The sequence below is a fragment of the Rissa tridactyla genome, chromosome 8 (genome assembly GCF_028500815.1).
Source record: "Rissa tridactyla isolate bRisTri1 chromosome 8, bRisTri1.patW.cur.20221130, whole genome shotgun sequence".
Lineage (NCBI taxonomy): Eukaryota > Metazoa > Chordata > Aves > Charadriiformes > Laridae > Rissa > Rissa tridactyla.
Genome location: NC_071473.1, coordinates 27,051,026 through 27,068,335, shown reverse-complemented (window position 1 = coordinate 27,068,335; position 17,310 = coordinate 27,051,026). Strand labels below are relative to the sequence as shown.

The window sequence follows — 17,310 nt, the reverse complement described above, 5'->3', positions numbered from 1 at the left end:
GTTGTTACTTTAAGTGTTGCCTATCAGCTCTTTGAAACCACAGCTTGGTGTTAAGCTGTTGGCAGACCTGCCAGCAGGAGGTTCAGACAGGAGGGAGGTGTAATGTAACAAAAGATGAAGTAATGGCTTGCTTTTAACCATTTAACCATCTCAAAACCTTAGCGTATGTTGATCGAGGAACTCTTCATCTCTTCTGCTGTCTTGCGTCCTTCCATTCAAACCACATTTCCCACTTGCATAGATTTTAAAATGTAAGATTTGATGAAGTAATCCTTTACTTACCAGATGGATACTATAACAGGATCCTGTTATACAGATGGTATGGTGTTGTCATAGTTACAAAATTTCTAGTAACAGCAAGAACTATAGAAAGATTTTTTTTTTTAAAAGGTAGCTTCATCCAGAAACCTCAGAAAGGGCCTTATGTTCAGCGAGTTCGCCACTCTCAAAATCAGAGCTTCAGCATTTCATCATTTTGATAATCCTTTTAGAAATAAAATAATAACCACAAAACCCACTTCCCCTTTAGGAAGTGTTTTTTTTTTTTTTTTAATAAGTGAATTCTTTTAATCCCTAGAAAGCACATTTTTCCTCTCTGAGGTATGGCAAACGGAGTCCCTTCTAAATAATAGCATCTGTGTGTTTAATGTTCTGCTGTAAAGGTAGCAGCTATATGTTTGAGAAAGACCCTCATGCCCAAGAGATGCCTGGACATCCAGGGCTAATAGATGTGCTCCTGTGGTTTCTCAGCCAGTTGTACCAATGCCTGCCCGAACACAGATCAGATTTGTCTGTGCATGCCGCTGTCGGTAGCACACATACAGGCCGGCGATGGGAAACGCGAATAAAAGATGGAACAGCAAAGTGGAGGAGTTTGGCAAAGCTGGTCTGTGTAGTGTGTAAAATCCAGTCACTTTGGAGCTCCAACACTTGTCCAATGCAAATGACAAAAAATTTCATGTCGCCTTAAAATGGCCACCACACAGCAGAACAGTCTCACTGCACAGAAGAAATATGGTTTCCCCTGTAAATACTGCCTGTTGATATATAGTTGCTTCTCCTTAAGAAAATAATGAGAAGACTGCAATACAAAAAGCTTATAGAGTTACTTTGTAAAATATTTCCTAAATATTTGCTGAAAGAGCCTAAATTGTGCCAGTGAATTTCCCAGATATTCAAAGGCAAATTTCCTTTATACATTCCTCAAGGAGAATAAGTTTTCGGATGGTTCTTGTTATTTAAATCAGGTTAGAGTTTAAACCCGAACAAAAAACCCTCCAAAAACAACAACAAGAAACCCCACTTGAGAGCAGCATAAACACCCTTGTTCAGTTTCTCAGAGTTATTTTATACAAAAGATAGGCACAATAGAAGATAGTTGGGTTTGTTTTTCAGCAGTTTTTGCACAGTTGCTGAATGTTTCATTCCCTGCTTCCCTGGGTATGCCATGAAGGAGCAGTTCCCAGAGAGCGTTCGGTTCCTGTTTGGCCTCTATTTCATTAATATTTATGTACAAACATACTGACATGCAAAACAATAGATCTTCGTACAGCGCACTAACACACAGGCATACGTGCTGCCAGCAGATTGTTTCCTATGTGGCAGGAAACGTTTCCTAAGCTTACTTTGCAGTTAGCTGGGAAGAAATGAGCAGTTATATATTCTGCTGCTTCAAACCTTGTCCCTAGGTGGAGTCAGGAAGGTATTTCTTCTTTAATTGGCCAAGTTCATCACTGGGCACGAGGATTTTGCAGGGAACAGTAGGACTTTGTGGATTCTAGTATTGGTAACTAAAAGAAATAGGATTGAGGGCTGACCTATTTCCATGTTTTGACAGCCTGCGTTCCCGTCTGTTAACACCTTCTCACTTGAGGAAGAACTGGAGTCACAGTACACTGCCAGATAGACAAAGATGGCAGAACCCTTTTGGTGCTGAGAAGGCCAGTTTTACTAGAAGGACCCCGCTTTTTTTCCCTCGCCTCTGCCTCCATTCCTCATTCTCCTCCATTAAATCCATGCCTGCTTGGTTCATTCATCTTGGAGAGGATGTACAGTAGCGTTAGCATGGAGAAAGTCTGTGTTTCAGCTTGACTTGCTGTGTCCGTGGTACAACTTTATCATCTGGAACTATCAAGATAGTACCTTTTAACAGGAGATCTAAAGTAATTGGGGAGGGGGGGGGGAGTGGGAAGGGTGTAAAAATTGAATTGTGAGCCCATCTTCCTATAAAACTAAGTTAAATTATTCAAATAGCATTTAACCTCAGGCAAAATAGCTGTAAGTGCGGAGAAGAAAACAGAAACTGGAGAGAGGAAACTTCTCTGTTAAGTTCCCCCCCCCGCCCCATGTTTGCCCTCAATGTTTTTTGTCTCTTGTTTTAATGACCTGGTGCAAATGGGGAAAAAAAAATTCACTAGACATGTTGATGATCATGGAAAGCAGAGCTGTGTCCTGTCCGTATGCAGAGCTCGTGATGTAGATATGTGTGAGAAATTTATCTCTTTTTGGAATGAAAAGGATTTTTGAACTTTTGGGAACGTAGACAGTTCTTTATCTTCCTTAATACTTGTAATTCTGTTTTGAGTGTAGAAGTGCAGATACTCTAATAGTCTTTATTAGCTGCCGGTGATGGGTTCTGTGTTTTCACAATTGCTTGAATTTCAGTGAGTTTCTCTTCCATTTGTTTAAGCAAGAACTATTTACTACTTTACATTTCTAGATACGCAGCATTTCTCAGTGTACTACTTTTGTAAAGAGATACAAACCAAATTTTGACCTTAGCAGTGGCGTAAGCAGGCTGTGAAAGGATACATCCCCAGGGATAATTTTTGGGAAACATTGTGCCTCCAGATGAGAAGAGAAGGCAAGAACGCTTCCAGTGCAGAGAAGCAGGAGCAAAGCTGCTCCGCTAAAATGGAGTAACATTAATGTTTGCTGAGACTGCAGCCTGGGAAGCTGCATGGCCCCTTGCAAACTGAGAAGGTTTGCTCGTATTCCACCTTGCGTTTCACATCAACCAAAGTTTTCAGTGCCTGTTGAGGCAGGTACTTGTGTAAGAGGAGGAGTGGGCTGAGTGGCAAGGATTTAGATGTACCCAGCTCTGTTTTAACAATGAACTGCAAATTGTGACTTTGGCAAGTTCTTTGAGCGCTTTTTTTTTTTTTTTGTTCAGTATCCTCAGGAATAAAATGTGCTTTGAGATCTCTAAATGAAACAAGTTATATAATTGATAAAATTTCTGGAAAGAGAGAGAGAATGGATATAATTGTAATGGAAATGTATCATCTGAAAGCAGTTTCACTGTTAGGAAATGAAAGAAGCCGTGCACCTTAATCCAAGCAAATGAAAAAGTCTGTCTTCTCTTGTGTTTAATGGAGTGAATCTTTTTTTTATCATTTTAGTTATTCTTTAACCAGGTTCAAAAGGTGATTAAAACACCTCTACTGGCAAATAACACCTAAAATGCATACAGTAAAAGTGTGTGAGTTCGGACTTCTTGCCAGAAACTTGCATAATTCCAGTGTATGAAGACTGAATGGCTCGGCTTACAAAATTTAGTACTGTATTTGGAGATCATGAGAGTATGAGCATCCTTGGGCCTACAGCTTTCATTTGGGTTGTTTGCAAAAAAAGTCTTCCCACTTAACTTTATATTCAGAGTATTATCTGATGATATGAAGTGGAAAAACAAACTATGCTATTCAACAGGTAATGAATTAATCGCTGATAAAGTAGAAAAGTTGAAGTTACCTTGGAGGTGTTCCTGGAGAAGGCTGAGTTTGGCATTTGGCAAAAACATCGGAAAAAGGCTTGGGGACAGGAGGGAGGGGGTATGTTAGCACAAACTACCTTTTCCTGCTCTTCTGGTTCCTGGAATCTTCATCTAAGAAAAAAGGCATAATTGTCATTGAAGCACAGAATAATTCACACTGGAAGGGACCTCTGGAGTCCGTCTAGATTAAACCCTCCTGCTCAAAGAAGATCCAATTAGATCTGCGTACTCCAGGCCTCTTCCAGTCTCGGTCTGATTATCTCTACTAATGGGGATTTCATGCACTCTGGACATTTTTTGGCCACCTTCATTGTGAAAAAGACTTTGTTATACCCTGAATGTGTTTAAGACTCGTTTAGATGTGGTGTTAAGGGATATGGTGTAAGGGAGAACTTTGTAGAGTGGAGTTGATGGTTGGACTCAATGATCCCAAGGGTCTTTTCCAACCTAAATGATTTTATGATTCTATGACTGGAATTTCTTGTGTTCCAACTTGTGTCTGTTGCCTCTTGCCATGTCGCTGTGCGCTTCCAAGAAAGTCTGGCTTTATCGTCGCTACACTTTCCCATGAGGTGGTTGTGGACATCTTCCCTTAGACTTCTCATAAGGCTGAGCAAACCCAGTAGTTCCAACCTCTCATGTGTCATGGGTTCTATTTAGGGGAATGTGGTACCTGGAACCTCATTACTGAATTACTTAATTGGCATTTGCTTGGAGACGTAAGACTGTAGACTTTGTTTCTGGGGTACCTTGAAAATACTACTTAAAATTTCAAGTTGCTTTTGCCATCCTCAGCAAAGTGGTAAATAACCTGTGTCACAAAGGGGTTAAATGTCTTGCCCAGGGTTGAGAACAGTATGCAGAAATCTTGAACTTCAGCTGGTATCCTGTAGTCTGTCCTAGGAAATGCTTCACAAAATAAGTTTTTATCAGAAGGGGTCACTTGTTTTTACAGTGCTGGGTCAGTTTTTAGGTCTGTCCTTACCAAAAAGATGGCTATGTAGATCGATAAGATTAACAGTAAATCACATGCTAATGCTTTGCAAAGAAAATAATCTTTCTTAGGCAATCCAAGTCGCAAAAGTACATGATACACGGCAGCTGACTGTAGCGAAATGCCCGGGTACCAGCTGCGGCCAGCGAACACGTACCTTGTTAACTTGAACATATCCTTTGGTTAGAGCAGCTAGATGCTCCTGCTTTGACAAAGCAGCAATGTGTATGTCCTTGATGAGTGTGTACCGTGAAAAGAAATGCTATGTTGTGTAATAAGCTTTTGTAACAAGATGAGCCATGCAAAATTCAGAAGCTTTATAGATTTAACAGCCTCTGTGGGTATTAAAGTGGGTTGACTGACAAAGCAGAGGAACAAAAGATAGCTCTGAGAGGAATTATTAACATTTGAACAATGGGGTTACATACCATTGGATTTAGTGCACAGTAGATGGGTATGAGTCACTGTTTTCAGATTTATTTAGATTTGTGTTGCATAAGGAAGGTATGTGGGTAATAAAGAGGAAAGCTGTATGGTTGTAATTATTCATACTTAATATCTAATCCCAGTGATGCTTAAGTCATATGGCAGGCCATTGCTCTTGCCAGGTTATTTCACTCTTGCAGTGGAGATCTTTAAGGTAATTCCTGGAATATTTTTTCCTATTGAAACATTTTTGAGAATAAAAGATAGTCAGAAAAGGGTATGCTGTTTTACTCTGTGTCCATTATGTTTAACCTGATAAATTCATAGTGAGATATACAAGTGTTCATGCTTCTTGCAGTAAAGTTGAAAATGCCTTAAATATTCTAACTGGCAGAACCTAGCAATGGAGAACTGAGCATAAAAACATTTTTTTCGTTGTTGTATGTTACAGTGTCTGTGCAAGGAAAACTCTCTCATCTGAATATGGTCTCCTGACACTGATTCTGAGTGAGTGGGGGATATCTCCTCCTGGGCTCTTGTGTACACTGGGTAAAACCTATGCTACAGAAATTCTCCTTTTGCTGAAATGGTTGAAGTCTACAGGTTTGAGTCGTGTGTCCATGCCTTGCCTTCCAGTCCAGATGTCCACAACATGTGACACTTGTCTTGTTCAGGCTATATAGATTTGTTTTGAAAGGAACTTCACAAGGGGGGAATCTGAAGCTTGGATATTGGGCTAATATCCATACTCGGTGAGTCAGAAAGAAATCAAATGTTCTTTTCTGGTTTAGGCATAAACATATCCATATCTATGCCAAGACTCTTTTTAAATGAATCTTTTTTTTACTCCTATCATCACCTGTCGTCTTATGTCCTATCCTAAAGAAGGATTTCTTTCCTTCAGTCCAGTAGTTCTGCATCTGGCAACATGCAAGAGCAGTCTGTGGATTTTTTTGGTGTTCAGATTAATCTGTTTCTTGTAAGTTGGGGCATAAACTTTAAGAAAAACTATTCCAGAAATTACCTGGAGAGCTAAAAATTCCATCTGTCCACTGAGTGACCAGCTCAGAGTTGAGTTTAATACCCACTCGTACTTACCTGGGACCAGCTGGTTGGCTTTCTGCATGTTTTGTTTTTTCTTTTTTTTTACTCATTTTTCCAACGTAAATAAGCTGACTCCTTTTGTGATCTTTCTGGAAGCCTTCCTCTGCACTTGCTTTCATGTGGAACACTTTTTTGTAGGTTTATATGATCAAAATTGTGTACAAGAGAAGTCTTGCAGAATCAGTACGATGGTACTAGTACTTCTGTGGTTTTAATGGAAAGCTGCTTCTAACATGCCAACGGCTGGCTTACATAAAGCCATAGAATCACAGGATCCAGGTCGGAAGGGACCTGAAGAATCATCTGGTCCAACCTTTCTTGGCAAAAGCCCAGCCTAGACAAGATGGCCCAGCACCCTGTCCAGCTGAATCTTGAAAGTGTCCAACGTTGGGGTATCCACCACTTGCCTGAAGAGATTATTCCAATAATTATTCTCATTTTTTATCCTTTTTTTCATTCCAATAACTGTTGTCTGATTGTTCTCATTGTAAAAAAAAAAAAGTCCTCTTGCCTTTTTCTTTTTTTTTTTTATTGCATCACATTAGCAATTTATAGACATCTTATTTCAGATGAATACATTCAAATACACTTCTTCTTTACTTCTTTCATATTTCCAGCTGAAAATTTATAGCTGGAACTTTTGTAACTGCTCCTCAAGCATGTGTGCATGACTTAGTAATTTCATTTCTACTGTAACATCCTGAGCCATCCAGTTCTTTCTGGAGATACTGTGATCCTCTCCAGTCCTATAAATTTACTGCATCTTCACTCCATCTATGTCATCACTCTATTCCTATTCATTGACTTTTGGGGGCTATATCTATATCACATTTAACCTCAGTTTCATCCTTGTTGCACGGCAGAAAGAGACTCTCCATCTTTTGAAAGGAACTACTTCACCTTTTGGGGGAACACCCAAACATATGAATGCAGTTCATGCTGTATTTTTGGGTTAACCATCTAAAAATCAGCCTAAATGGTTCCATTTGTTCCTCTGTTTTCCTTGTTTGTTTGCTTACAAGTGTGGGAACATATACGTAAGTTTGTTTTCCTGTGTAGCCATTTTGAGACTACCTGCTGATATCCTGGGGACCACTAATGGACCACAGGTTGAGAAGCAGTGATAGAACAGGCCTGTATTTCCTTTAACAACTGTTTTCATATCGTTATTTTTATGGCTGTTTATTGTAAAACTTTTATTTTAAATCTTTCATTTTCATTTTATTTGCAAGGTCTAATTCAACCTCACCTAAACAATTTGTAATTTGCTGTACATCTGGCCTCCAAGACACATTTATTATCCCCGTTCAGTTTCTTTTGTGCTTCTGTCTAATATTATGCAGTATTTTGCTCCTTTGATTAAAATAAACACTAAGCCTTGTATGTGCTAAAGCTCATGACCTTATCAGGTTCTGATTTCAATATGTGGTGTGTGTATGAAACCAGATCTTGAGAAAGATACACTGTGTGTTTAGAACACAAAATTGTGTTGCACGTAAAACTAATTGTAAAGAGATATGAATTAGTTGTGTGGAAACATGTGCCTGTAAGACAGGCTTTTGTGGAGTAAGGTTTGCCTTTGGTTTATTAAATGTATATACCCAGCATTCAAGAAAATAATACTTTACCCAGCACAGAAGACCACCTGCCTAATGACACCAGCAGCTTTGTATATGGCCACCCGTTATTTCCTTTTTAACAGCTTTCCTATTCATTTTTGTTAACATTTCTGTAAGAAAAGAAGACATTGTACATGGGGAGTGGATGTACAAAACCCACAAGAAAGCTCAAGAATCCAAAAACTATAGTATCAACACGTCATCTTATGTTGTAAAATGTCAAATAGCAGTACTAGAAACTGCCTTTCTCAGTGGGTTGTGTTTGCTCTAGACAACGTATGCACAAGCAGACGGCACGTTGACTCACTCTGTCTCACACAGCTTTTGCATCTTTCAAGCAGATTCCGTAGAGACATCCGCAAAATTGAGGCATTCCAGATGAGCCAGTCATTGAATACTTTATGAAGGCCATGCCTCACGTAAGCTTCACACAGTGTTTAGGTTTTGATGCAAAACATGCCCCTCCAGAGCTAGGCTGAATTTTTGCATTCCTTTTCTGCTTGCTAGGGAAACAGTTGGGAGACAGTCCTTGCTTTCCATAGCAAGTGGGTAAGGAGTTGTGCGCTTATGAATATAGATCTAATGCAACTTCTATTAAGAGTCTGATACTTTGCAATTTTTATAACGATTGTGTATCAATGTAGGAAAGTTAGAGAAGTTAATGTGAAAAAAGCTGGCTATGACTTGCTTTTCCTATGGACATCATGTTTTTGCATTGTCTCTAAAGTGAAAATATTAGTTTCATATCCCTCTCTAGGTCTGTAGACGCACTTTTTTGGAGGTTAATGAATGCAAATCTGATTTATAAGAATGAATATTTTGTGTTGAAAAACACTTAAGCTAAGTAAACACAAGACATAAACCAAACCTTACCTTAATACTCAGCATTAGGGAAAGGTTTGTGCCTTTAAATGACACAAGAGACTTTCTATCAATTAAGTGTGTATTACTACAGTTGTAGGGCAAGATTTTAAGCTGTAAAATATAGAATATCAGGACTACTGTTTATGAGCGCATTTCGCTTGATTAAAAATGAACATGACAGCCTTTGATTTATCTGCTGGGAAATCTGAGACAATGAATGGAAATGAACATTATTGCTTTCTGCTGCAGGTGCCTTCAAGATGACTTGGAAGGACTGTGTCTCCGAGAGGGAGTGGCTGCACTTGTGTCCTGTGATTTATCACTTGTAAGTATGCAAGAAACATGTAAGAGACGCAAATGTTAAAGTGGTTTTATAATTCGTGATTGCTTTTTTGCATTTTTTTCTTAGCTGGATGGGCATTTTTGTAGGACTGTCTTTTCTGGAACCACACAGGTGTTCCCAGGGTGGGTCGTCTTCACAGTTTTGACTAAAAATGTAGTTAATGGCAGTCAATGGCTTCAATGATGACGACAACTCAAAACCAAAAAACCACATTTGGTAATGTTGCTGTTCCTTTTAGGTTTCTCTATATGGGACAAATCAGAATTTCACTAACCTTGTTGCAATACTGAATATTTTTGCCCATCTTAGGTTAGGAGCGTTAACAACTTAATACCTTCCACAAAACTTGTTTTGCCCATAGTCAGGCACCCCTTGGTGTATTGCTGCCTATCTACCAGGCAGAGGTGACATCTTGCAGCACCTCCTATTGCTTCTAGTTAAAAAGTTGGTACAGAAAACAGCAATATTAATCATTCCAATTTCTAAACCTTGAAGGAAAAGTGAAACTCCTTCAAAATAATCCATAAAAAAGCAAAGTATAGTATCGTCTCTATTTTACTGTTGGAGAAACACAGGTTTAAATATTTTTTTCAAAGCCACAAAATGAATCTACTTTGGAAGCAGGAGTTTCTAGCTAACAATTCTGGTTTATATTCACTTGTTCCCTCCCCTGCGCTTTTTTAATTAATTAAGGGAAAAAGAATAGAAATGAGAACCTATAACATACTATAAAAACAAGTCTTTCAGCCACAAGACACCAATCTCTGACTAAGAATCTCTGTCAAAAAATAGATATGGATTCCAGCAACACAGATGTGTTTCTGAACACAAATGAAATGGTTCTCCTCTGCCAGTCGGATTAGTCTTAGCGGCACTGAATGTCCTTTAGAAGCTGACATTTGGCAGGAAAGTGCCTTTCTCACATGCTGTGCTAACCTCTAACGCCAGCATTACAGGAGAAACAGTTTGCAGATACCGGTGCTACCAACCCCAGGCTTTGATAAGCAGGAGGGCATGTTCACAGCAGCCATTAGGTTTTGGACTAATCTGTTGTAAAGGTCTCCACCTTGTGGCTAGTACTGCGAACTTGTGCAGCCTTTTGAACTATAAGCGCCGTTAATATCCTTTAATTTAACAACTTAAAGTCAAGCTGTATGCTTTGCAGTTGTCTTCCTACTTTGCTATATAGCCTTTTGTGAATCCTTAAAAACATACAGTGTGCAGGGAGATGCCACAGACTGAAAGCTCCACTGAACTTTTTGCTGAAAAATAATGTCACTGAGAAATTTTGGCATTTGGAGTCTCCAGACACAATGTTCACATCTGCCAGTGACTCGGTTCTCTGTCATGTTGCTAAAGGAGATTGAAAGGAGGAGGAGGATGCTGTTTGCATGCCTTTGCATTGCTACACGTACTTTGCTTAACCTTTAGCCAAATATGGAGACATCAGTCTGGACTGGCCACGCTGATGTGCTGTGCGATCCTGTATCTGCACCCAATTAGGCATCTCATAAGTGCAGATGAGGACTGCCAGCCGCCAACTGTGGAAAAGATCACTTTATGGTGGGGCAAAGGGAAAAGCAGGTGAGGAGTACTGCAGGAAAATAGCTCAGACGGTAGAAGAGAGCTAAGACACAGGATAGGTTTTGTAGATGCTATGCTGGGTCCCAAATGTGGTTTCCAAGAGACAGACAAACAGAACCGCGGTGCATGAGGCCACCCCTTTTAAGCATAACCTGTTCTTTCATTCTAACCTCCTCCATCTCTGTCCCCTGTCCCCAGGAAATGTATTTTCATCTTCTCCCATTTATACTGTTCCTTAAAAAAACCCTCTCTTAGTAAAAACAGCACGTGAAAAAGCAAAGTATCTTGCAAGAAATAACAGCTGAAAATCAAATAGAATTACTGTAGTTATACTGAAAGAAAGCTTAAGAAACACAAGATAACAGGGCGTATTTTTCTCCCTCTTCTGTTGAGATCCCTCCCGAACCATCAGATGGAGCTCTTTCGTGAAGGGTACGCACGCAGTCAGAAGACAACTCCTGAAGGTACTATTTCTCTGCTGTCATGTATTTTGTGTAGTTTTGACAAGTGGATTTAGAAATACTTCCCCAAGAACAAAAGATGCAGAAATAAAAACTCCCTAACTGCAAGAAATAGTAACTTGAATGAATGAAATAATCCGGAAAAGGCTGTAGAGAAGCTCTGATCATAATGGAATTCACAACCCCTGTGTCGCTACCACTGACATAAGTAAGCAGCAATAAATTTTATCTTGGTGTTCAATAAGTGTTACAGAAAGATCTGCTGCATTACAATCCCATGAATAATTTTATTATACATACATACATCTATATTTGAAGTTATTAAAGTTTGAAGATCTTAAAAATCTTTACAACAGCTCAGGAAGGCTGGGCAAACAGAATATGTGTCTTTTACAGACAGTTGAAAAGTACCATAGACAGTAATTAAACCATGCCCCTTAGATTTAAAAAAAAAAAATAGAGTTTAGTAGCAGTAGGGACTTTTCTTAAAAGTAAGAATCCTTTTTCTAGCTGTTAAAATTCCCTTTAATTTAAAAAAATGTAGCTGACAGACATGGAAAAGATGTTTTCCCTCAACTTCTGCTAGTCTGTAAGCCTTGGGGAGGAGAAGTCTCTATGTATTCACTGACTGGATTCTAAAACTCATGAAAATGATCCTGTTTATTAGTGGGCACAGAGAGAGGTTAAAAGCAGTCACAGAGCTGTGCCAGTGTACCTAGGGATTGAAGCAGCAGTCCTGCTAGTCTACTCCCTACATCTCTTACATTATTATATATGACAATATACATGGCATCCTAATCAGTGGATTCAGAAAACCTCATGATGGAACTGAAGTGCACAAATAGGAGATATAAGAAAGTTGATCAGGCTACTTCAAGTCTGTCATTTAGCCTCTCGTACTGAAGTAGCAGCTGATTCTGGATACGATCACCTTGCCTGTACAAAGAGCAATGGTCTGATACAAAGATGGCTGAAAACTGATGGGAAGAAGCCTGTTAATCTCAGTGAGCTTCAGCTCAGGCCAGTTGTGAGTTATTGTTTATGTTTAACTGTAATCAACATTCTTTCTGAACCCTTTCCTACGTAACAGAAAACCTTCTGCTTTTAGACTCTTAGACCCAGGAACTTGAAGACAGGCGGTAAATATAACTTGAGAAGACAACCACAAGGCAAGAATGGAGCATTTAAATAGGAATTCATGTTTTTAAGCATAGCCATGACCGTTTTCTTACAGAAACTCAGAAACTTTTCTTGTGCATAGGCCAGCAGCTGTAGTTGCAGGAACAATTAGTTCTCCCAGCTCAGCTAATGTTAGTTATTCAGGATGTAAGCTTATAAAGATCTGCTGGGGTTCTTCAGAAAGGGCCTGTCATCAAGTTATACAAAGTAAGGAAAATATGCAGCTAACTCTCTTGGACCAGAGACAAACCACAGGCAATGACCAAAGCGTCACTTGATGCTCTACTGAGTTAGAGTAGAATGGGCTTCCTTGTCTCACATGCCACTGTGGTTTGGCTTCAAACCAAGTTTCTCTCTTCTATAAGAGAAGTTTAGCCTGTGACACGGCACTGGCAAATCTCACTTCAGACTGAGGTCTTGAACTAGTGACAGCAACCATTGCTGTGCTCTGCCAGTGGTCGAGGCAGCCAGTGACCATAGGAAAATTATTGTTGCTGCTTATAGCTGGCTTTAACCACTACGCTGGTAGTACATGGCGGGGTTTGCCATGCTGCATCAACCTCCTGAGGTCCATATGGGACCTCATTTTACACCCACTGTAGTAGCAGGCAAGCTTGCTGACTTCAGTATGTGTTTTTTAAAGGTAAAGCTGAAAAGACTGAAAGGACTGTGAAGACCAGCTGCAGCTGTGAGTATTGATGCAAACAATTAGATTTCTTGAGTCTGGGGAAATGAGCTTGAAATCTTGCCAACGTAAATTGTTTTATAACTTTTCAGATAACTCCTGCTTTTAGTTAGTCTGGAAACATTATATGAACAGAGTTTTTAAGGATACCAGGACCTGAGTTCAGTTCTGATCAGACTCAGCAGCTGATGAAGCGTGCAGGGAGTAAGAGAAATGGAGGCAGCTGAGCTGCTTGGAGGAGTCTGGCTTCTGCATGTCACAGCATCTTAGTGAGTGGGTATTGGTTTTTACCAAATGTAGAGTCTGACAACTGATTATTTTATTCATCCGGAGCTTTATATTGCAAACTTAAGTCCATTGTTTTAGTTTCCGTTTTATTGAAGTCTGAGCATTTGTAATTGTGTTACAAATGTACTAATTAATGTAATCTGATCCTTAATGCATCAGAGTATGCATTTTGAAGGACACCTGCGTGCTGAAATAACACAGATCTGATAAGGGTAGTTGTGTATATGCATCGTGGCACCCCAGTAAAGATGCTGAATGGTATTTGTTGTACACAAGGAATCAAGAGTATGAAATGATGCATGGCAGAAAGTATGGTGTGTACAGGACGACCTGTGGCTCCTGGTCTCCAGCTTTTATAGCTGCAGGGCTGTACCTCACTCTGGCTTTTTTGTTGTTGTTGTTCAAGCAGACGTTTTTCCTGCTTCTCATAGTGCCCGAATAAGAGAAAATCCAAGTCACGATTCTGAGTGGCAAGACATATTTGTAGTTGGAGGGACTGGAGTACCTGACTAGTAACAAATGCAGAGCCTTTTAGGAAATACTAAATTTGAAGGTTTTAGTCATACTAAAGAAATTCAATTTTCAACAAAGTGCTCTTAATAACAGGGACTGCTTGCTAAGGTTGCTCAGCTGATTCAAGGAGGTCAGGCTCAAGGGCTGTACGCTTGGAGGTACCACTGCAGTCTGGATGATGGTGTCACTTCACCCAACACTGATCTCAGAGTCCCTCTCTGTGGAGCGTGGGTTGGCTTCTTCACTGGGTCTACCCTGTGAGCAAACAGCAGCCATCATTCGGGTGGCATCGGTCCGCTTGTGCTGACTCGGGAGGTTGTATTCTTTCCATCTGGGATGCAGAGCTCCTGCTACCAGGGTTTCATACTGTGGGTGCTGTTTGGCTCTCTGAATTGTGCTCTGCTTAGTTCTACTTTTAAAATCCACTCAGGAAAGAATACAGATGGTCTTATCTGGAGCTCTTGGAAACACCAAAAGATTTGGTTGAAGAACACCTCAAAGCAGACATTTTATCTGGAAAACTTCAGACCAGGCCATGAATCTCACAAAACAATGAAGGCCTGAAAACAGGGTCAAAATGGAAACTGCCAGGTAACTTCATGAGAAATGATGCATTAGCCCTAGCCATGCGAGTATGTAACGTGTACATGCATATAGTAACTATCTCTTACAAGGGGAAGCCTTTTTTCTCCCCCTTTCATGTGAAAGGTTTTTTTATTCTTATGAATGAAAGCTTGAGTCCATTCTTTATTCAACTCATCCCTTTAACCCTAGAAGATGGTATGCCTAATAAGTCTCCCACTTCCCCATAGAAGGAGCATCAAATTATGATGAAAAAATTATGTGAAAAACATTCCAAGTTTTAAGAACATCTCCATTATGCCAAGACTGTGGAGAATTTAGTCCATCTCAGTAGTAAAACTAACTCTCCACTACTTAGAGGTGTTGGAAATTTAGACTTGGTAACTACTGGTGAGGTGCTAATGTACAGTCTGGAAGGATTTTAAAGGATGCCTTGGTCTTTATGGGCTTAAATGTAAAAACTGAAACTGCAGACTAAAAAAAATCGCTCAAAAATGATGAACTTATAAATAGGGTGAACTTGGTTTCTTCAAATGCCAGGAAAACACGCTTCACGTGCCCGATAATATTTAGGGCTGTGTTGCTGAAGAAATTTAAAGGAGGATGTTTAATAACGTGAGAAATATTTAAATCAGCCAAGTCTATGCAAAAAAAAATATTAATATTTAGGTCGGAACTGTGAGCTAATTCTTATAACACTTTCATGGGGATGAGGATAGGTAGTGGGAAAAGTGCCACGTAGTTTTCATCATTGGCTTAGCCTGTATAGACAGATGCAGGGAATCTGGACTTACGTTTGTTTTTAAACAAAATACATTTCTGATAGGCTTAAAAGAAGCAAAGCATATAACTCTGCAGAACTAAACATTTATTTTCTTATTTTTCTTCTTTGTTATGCAAATGGCACTAACACCCAAACTTATTTGTTATTTAAGGGAATAGTTTTATTTCATGATTTATGATCAGAGAAGTCTAGATCTCTTTGAGTACAGCCCTGGGAGAGTACACCTGTGTGTCAGTCCTGCTCACTGGAAGGCCTTTCTGCCAAGAAGTGGTAATAGGATGCTGTACCCTAACCAGCTCCTCCCGAGAAATAACAAATAGGACAGTTCATTCCAAGGCATGACATGCAGTAATTAAGCTCAAGGGCTGCAAATCTGCCAACTGCATTCCAAAGGATCGCTCCTGGCGTGAGAGGAATGGGATGCTTTTTGATGTTATCTAGTATTTGAGTGTCTATCATTGACTCCAAAACAAGCTTAAGTCTGTGGACCAAAGTGGCAACAGGGCTGCCCTTTGTAACAGAAATTTATGGCACTTGAAGTAATTTCCTCTTCTTTCGGGAACTTATTCTGGTTGTCAGCCAGGAAATACTGCCTACCTGCCTGCAGGACAAGAGCCTGCAGGACTCTATTGCTAGACTAATCCTGTCAGAACTGCATCAAATACCTAATCTAAGCTGCTTCTTCAGTGTATATGACTTGCTTGTAACAGTAAGACAATCCAGAATAGTTCATACGGAAAGTTGCTGTTTGCATAAAGTGATGGAAGTTTTGTAGATTTTCAGAGTTTCAAAAGCAAAAAAAGTAAAATAACTCAAAAGTATTAATGACACAACAGAAAACTACTAACAAACGCTACATTTTCTCTGGTCAAATTAATCAAACAAATGTATCATTTCTGGGACAGTTTAAAAAAAATGTGCTCTAAAGAAATCTTTTTTTTTTTTCAACATGTAAAAACTACACTTGTTTTTTGAATTATCATATTACTAGGACCTATCTGTGCAACTAAACTTACTTTCCAGAAAACCTCTCCTGTAGAAGAGACTTGTGCAAATATTATGTACAAAATATTTGGACGTATGTGTATGGATGGTGTCTCTGTGTGTTTCTGTGAAATTCTGCTTATATTTTAATGGTTTTTTCAACCTTAACTGTGAAAAGATAATTTCATAGTATATTATTTAACTTTATTAAAAATAAGAATAAAACCCCATACTTCTTGTAATCCATTTTCAAAATATTTCATTCTGACTTACCAGTAGAGGGAGATAGTGTTCTGGAAGCTCAACCTAGACTTGCTAGTTATTTTCGTATTACAGTGATTGCCTAATTGTTTGTAAACTCTATTGAAAATCCTGACTTGGCCAATGGAATATCTTGAATTGTATTATCTAGATATCTAAAATATCTAGAATATTCTTGAGCATACAATAATTTTCAATGATAAAATTTTTAGAAAACCTTTATAAATAGTGCTGCAGAAGTTCTGCAAAAATTCCTATAGCCAACAGGCAATTACTCAAGTGGTGAAAGCAGTAAATAGGTTGTAATGTGATCTTATCCATTTTGTTACATCTGTGCATCCATTTTCTATACATGTAATTTGATGGGAATTTAATGTACATATATGGGTATTTCTTGGAGAAATCAAATAGGTGACTTGGTGATTCTCCCCGTTGATACGGGAGATCTGTGCTGTATTGTGTTGCATAGCTCTGTTGTGGTAGTCTATGCTTTCTCTTATAGTTGCTGCTTTATGGAAACCTAACTTGGAAAATTCTTGGAAAAGTTATTTCAAAAAGGCCTTTCAGCATGTCCTTCTTTGCTTTCATTCCTCATTTGTATGATGGCAACTATGGAGCTCAAGGTTACAGAATGTACAGATTTTGTAAGGACACATTGATCGTTGATTTGAAACACATTTGTACTTTGTGCTCAGAAGTGCTTAGGCTAGTGTGGAGAGTAAAGACTGATAAAGAGATCAAGACTGCTGTGTCCAGTAGCTACAGGTCCCATACTTTTGATTATTCTGTTTCTCCAGCCATCATTTTACCTGATCTTTTTTTTTTTTTTCCCAAGTGAGCGAGGAAGCAGCACAGCAGGTCCTAACT

At 39.2% G+C, this 17,310-nt stretch overlaps 1 protein-coding gene and 1 long non-coding RNA gene across 4 annotated transcripts in view; both read left to right on the top strand.

The window, feature by feature from the left end:
* The window catches only part of LOC128914394 (uncharacterized), an 85,322-nt gene extending 76,218 nt beyond the window's left edge, over window positions 1–9,104 (top strand). For all 3 annotated transcript variants that reach the window (XR_008468268.1, XR_008468267.1, XR_008468265.1), the window contains one exon: window positions 9,029–9,104. This is a non-coding gene — a long non-coding RNA (uncharacterized LOC128914394). The remainder of the gene's footprint in view (window positions 1–9,028) is intronic.
* Window positions 9,105–11,093: 1,989 nt separating this feature from the next.
* Window positions 11,094–17,310, top strand: part of HMCN1 (hemicentin 1) — a 198,597-nt gene continuing 192,380 nt past the window's right edge. The window contains exon 1 of the mRNA XM_054211475.1: window positions 11,094–11,170. Within this exon, the coding sequence (XP_054067450.1) occupies window positions 11,119–11,170 (52 nt within the window). The 5' untranslated portion in view covers window positions 11,094–11,118. The remainder of the gene's footprint in view (window positions 11,171–17,310) is intronic.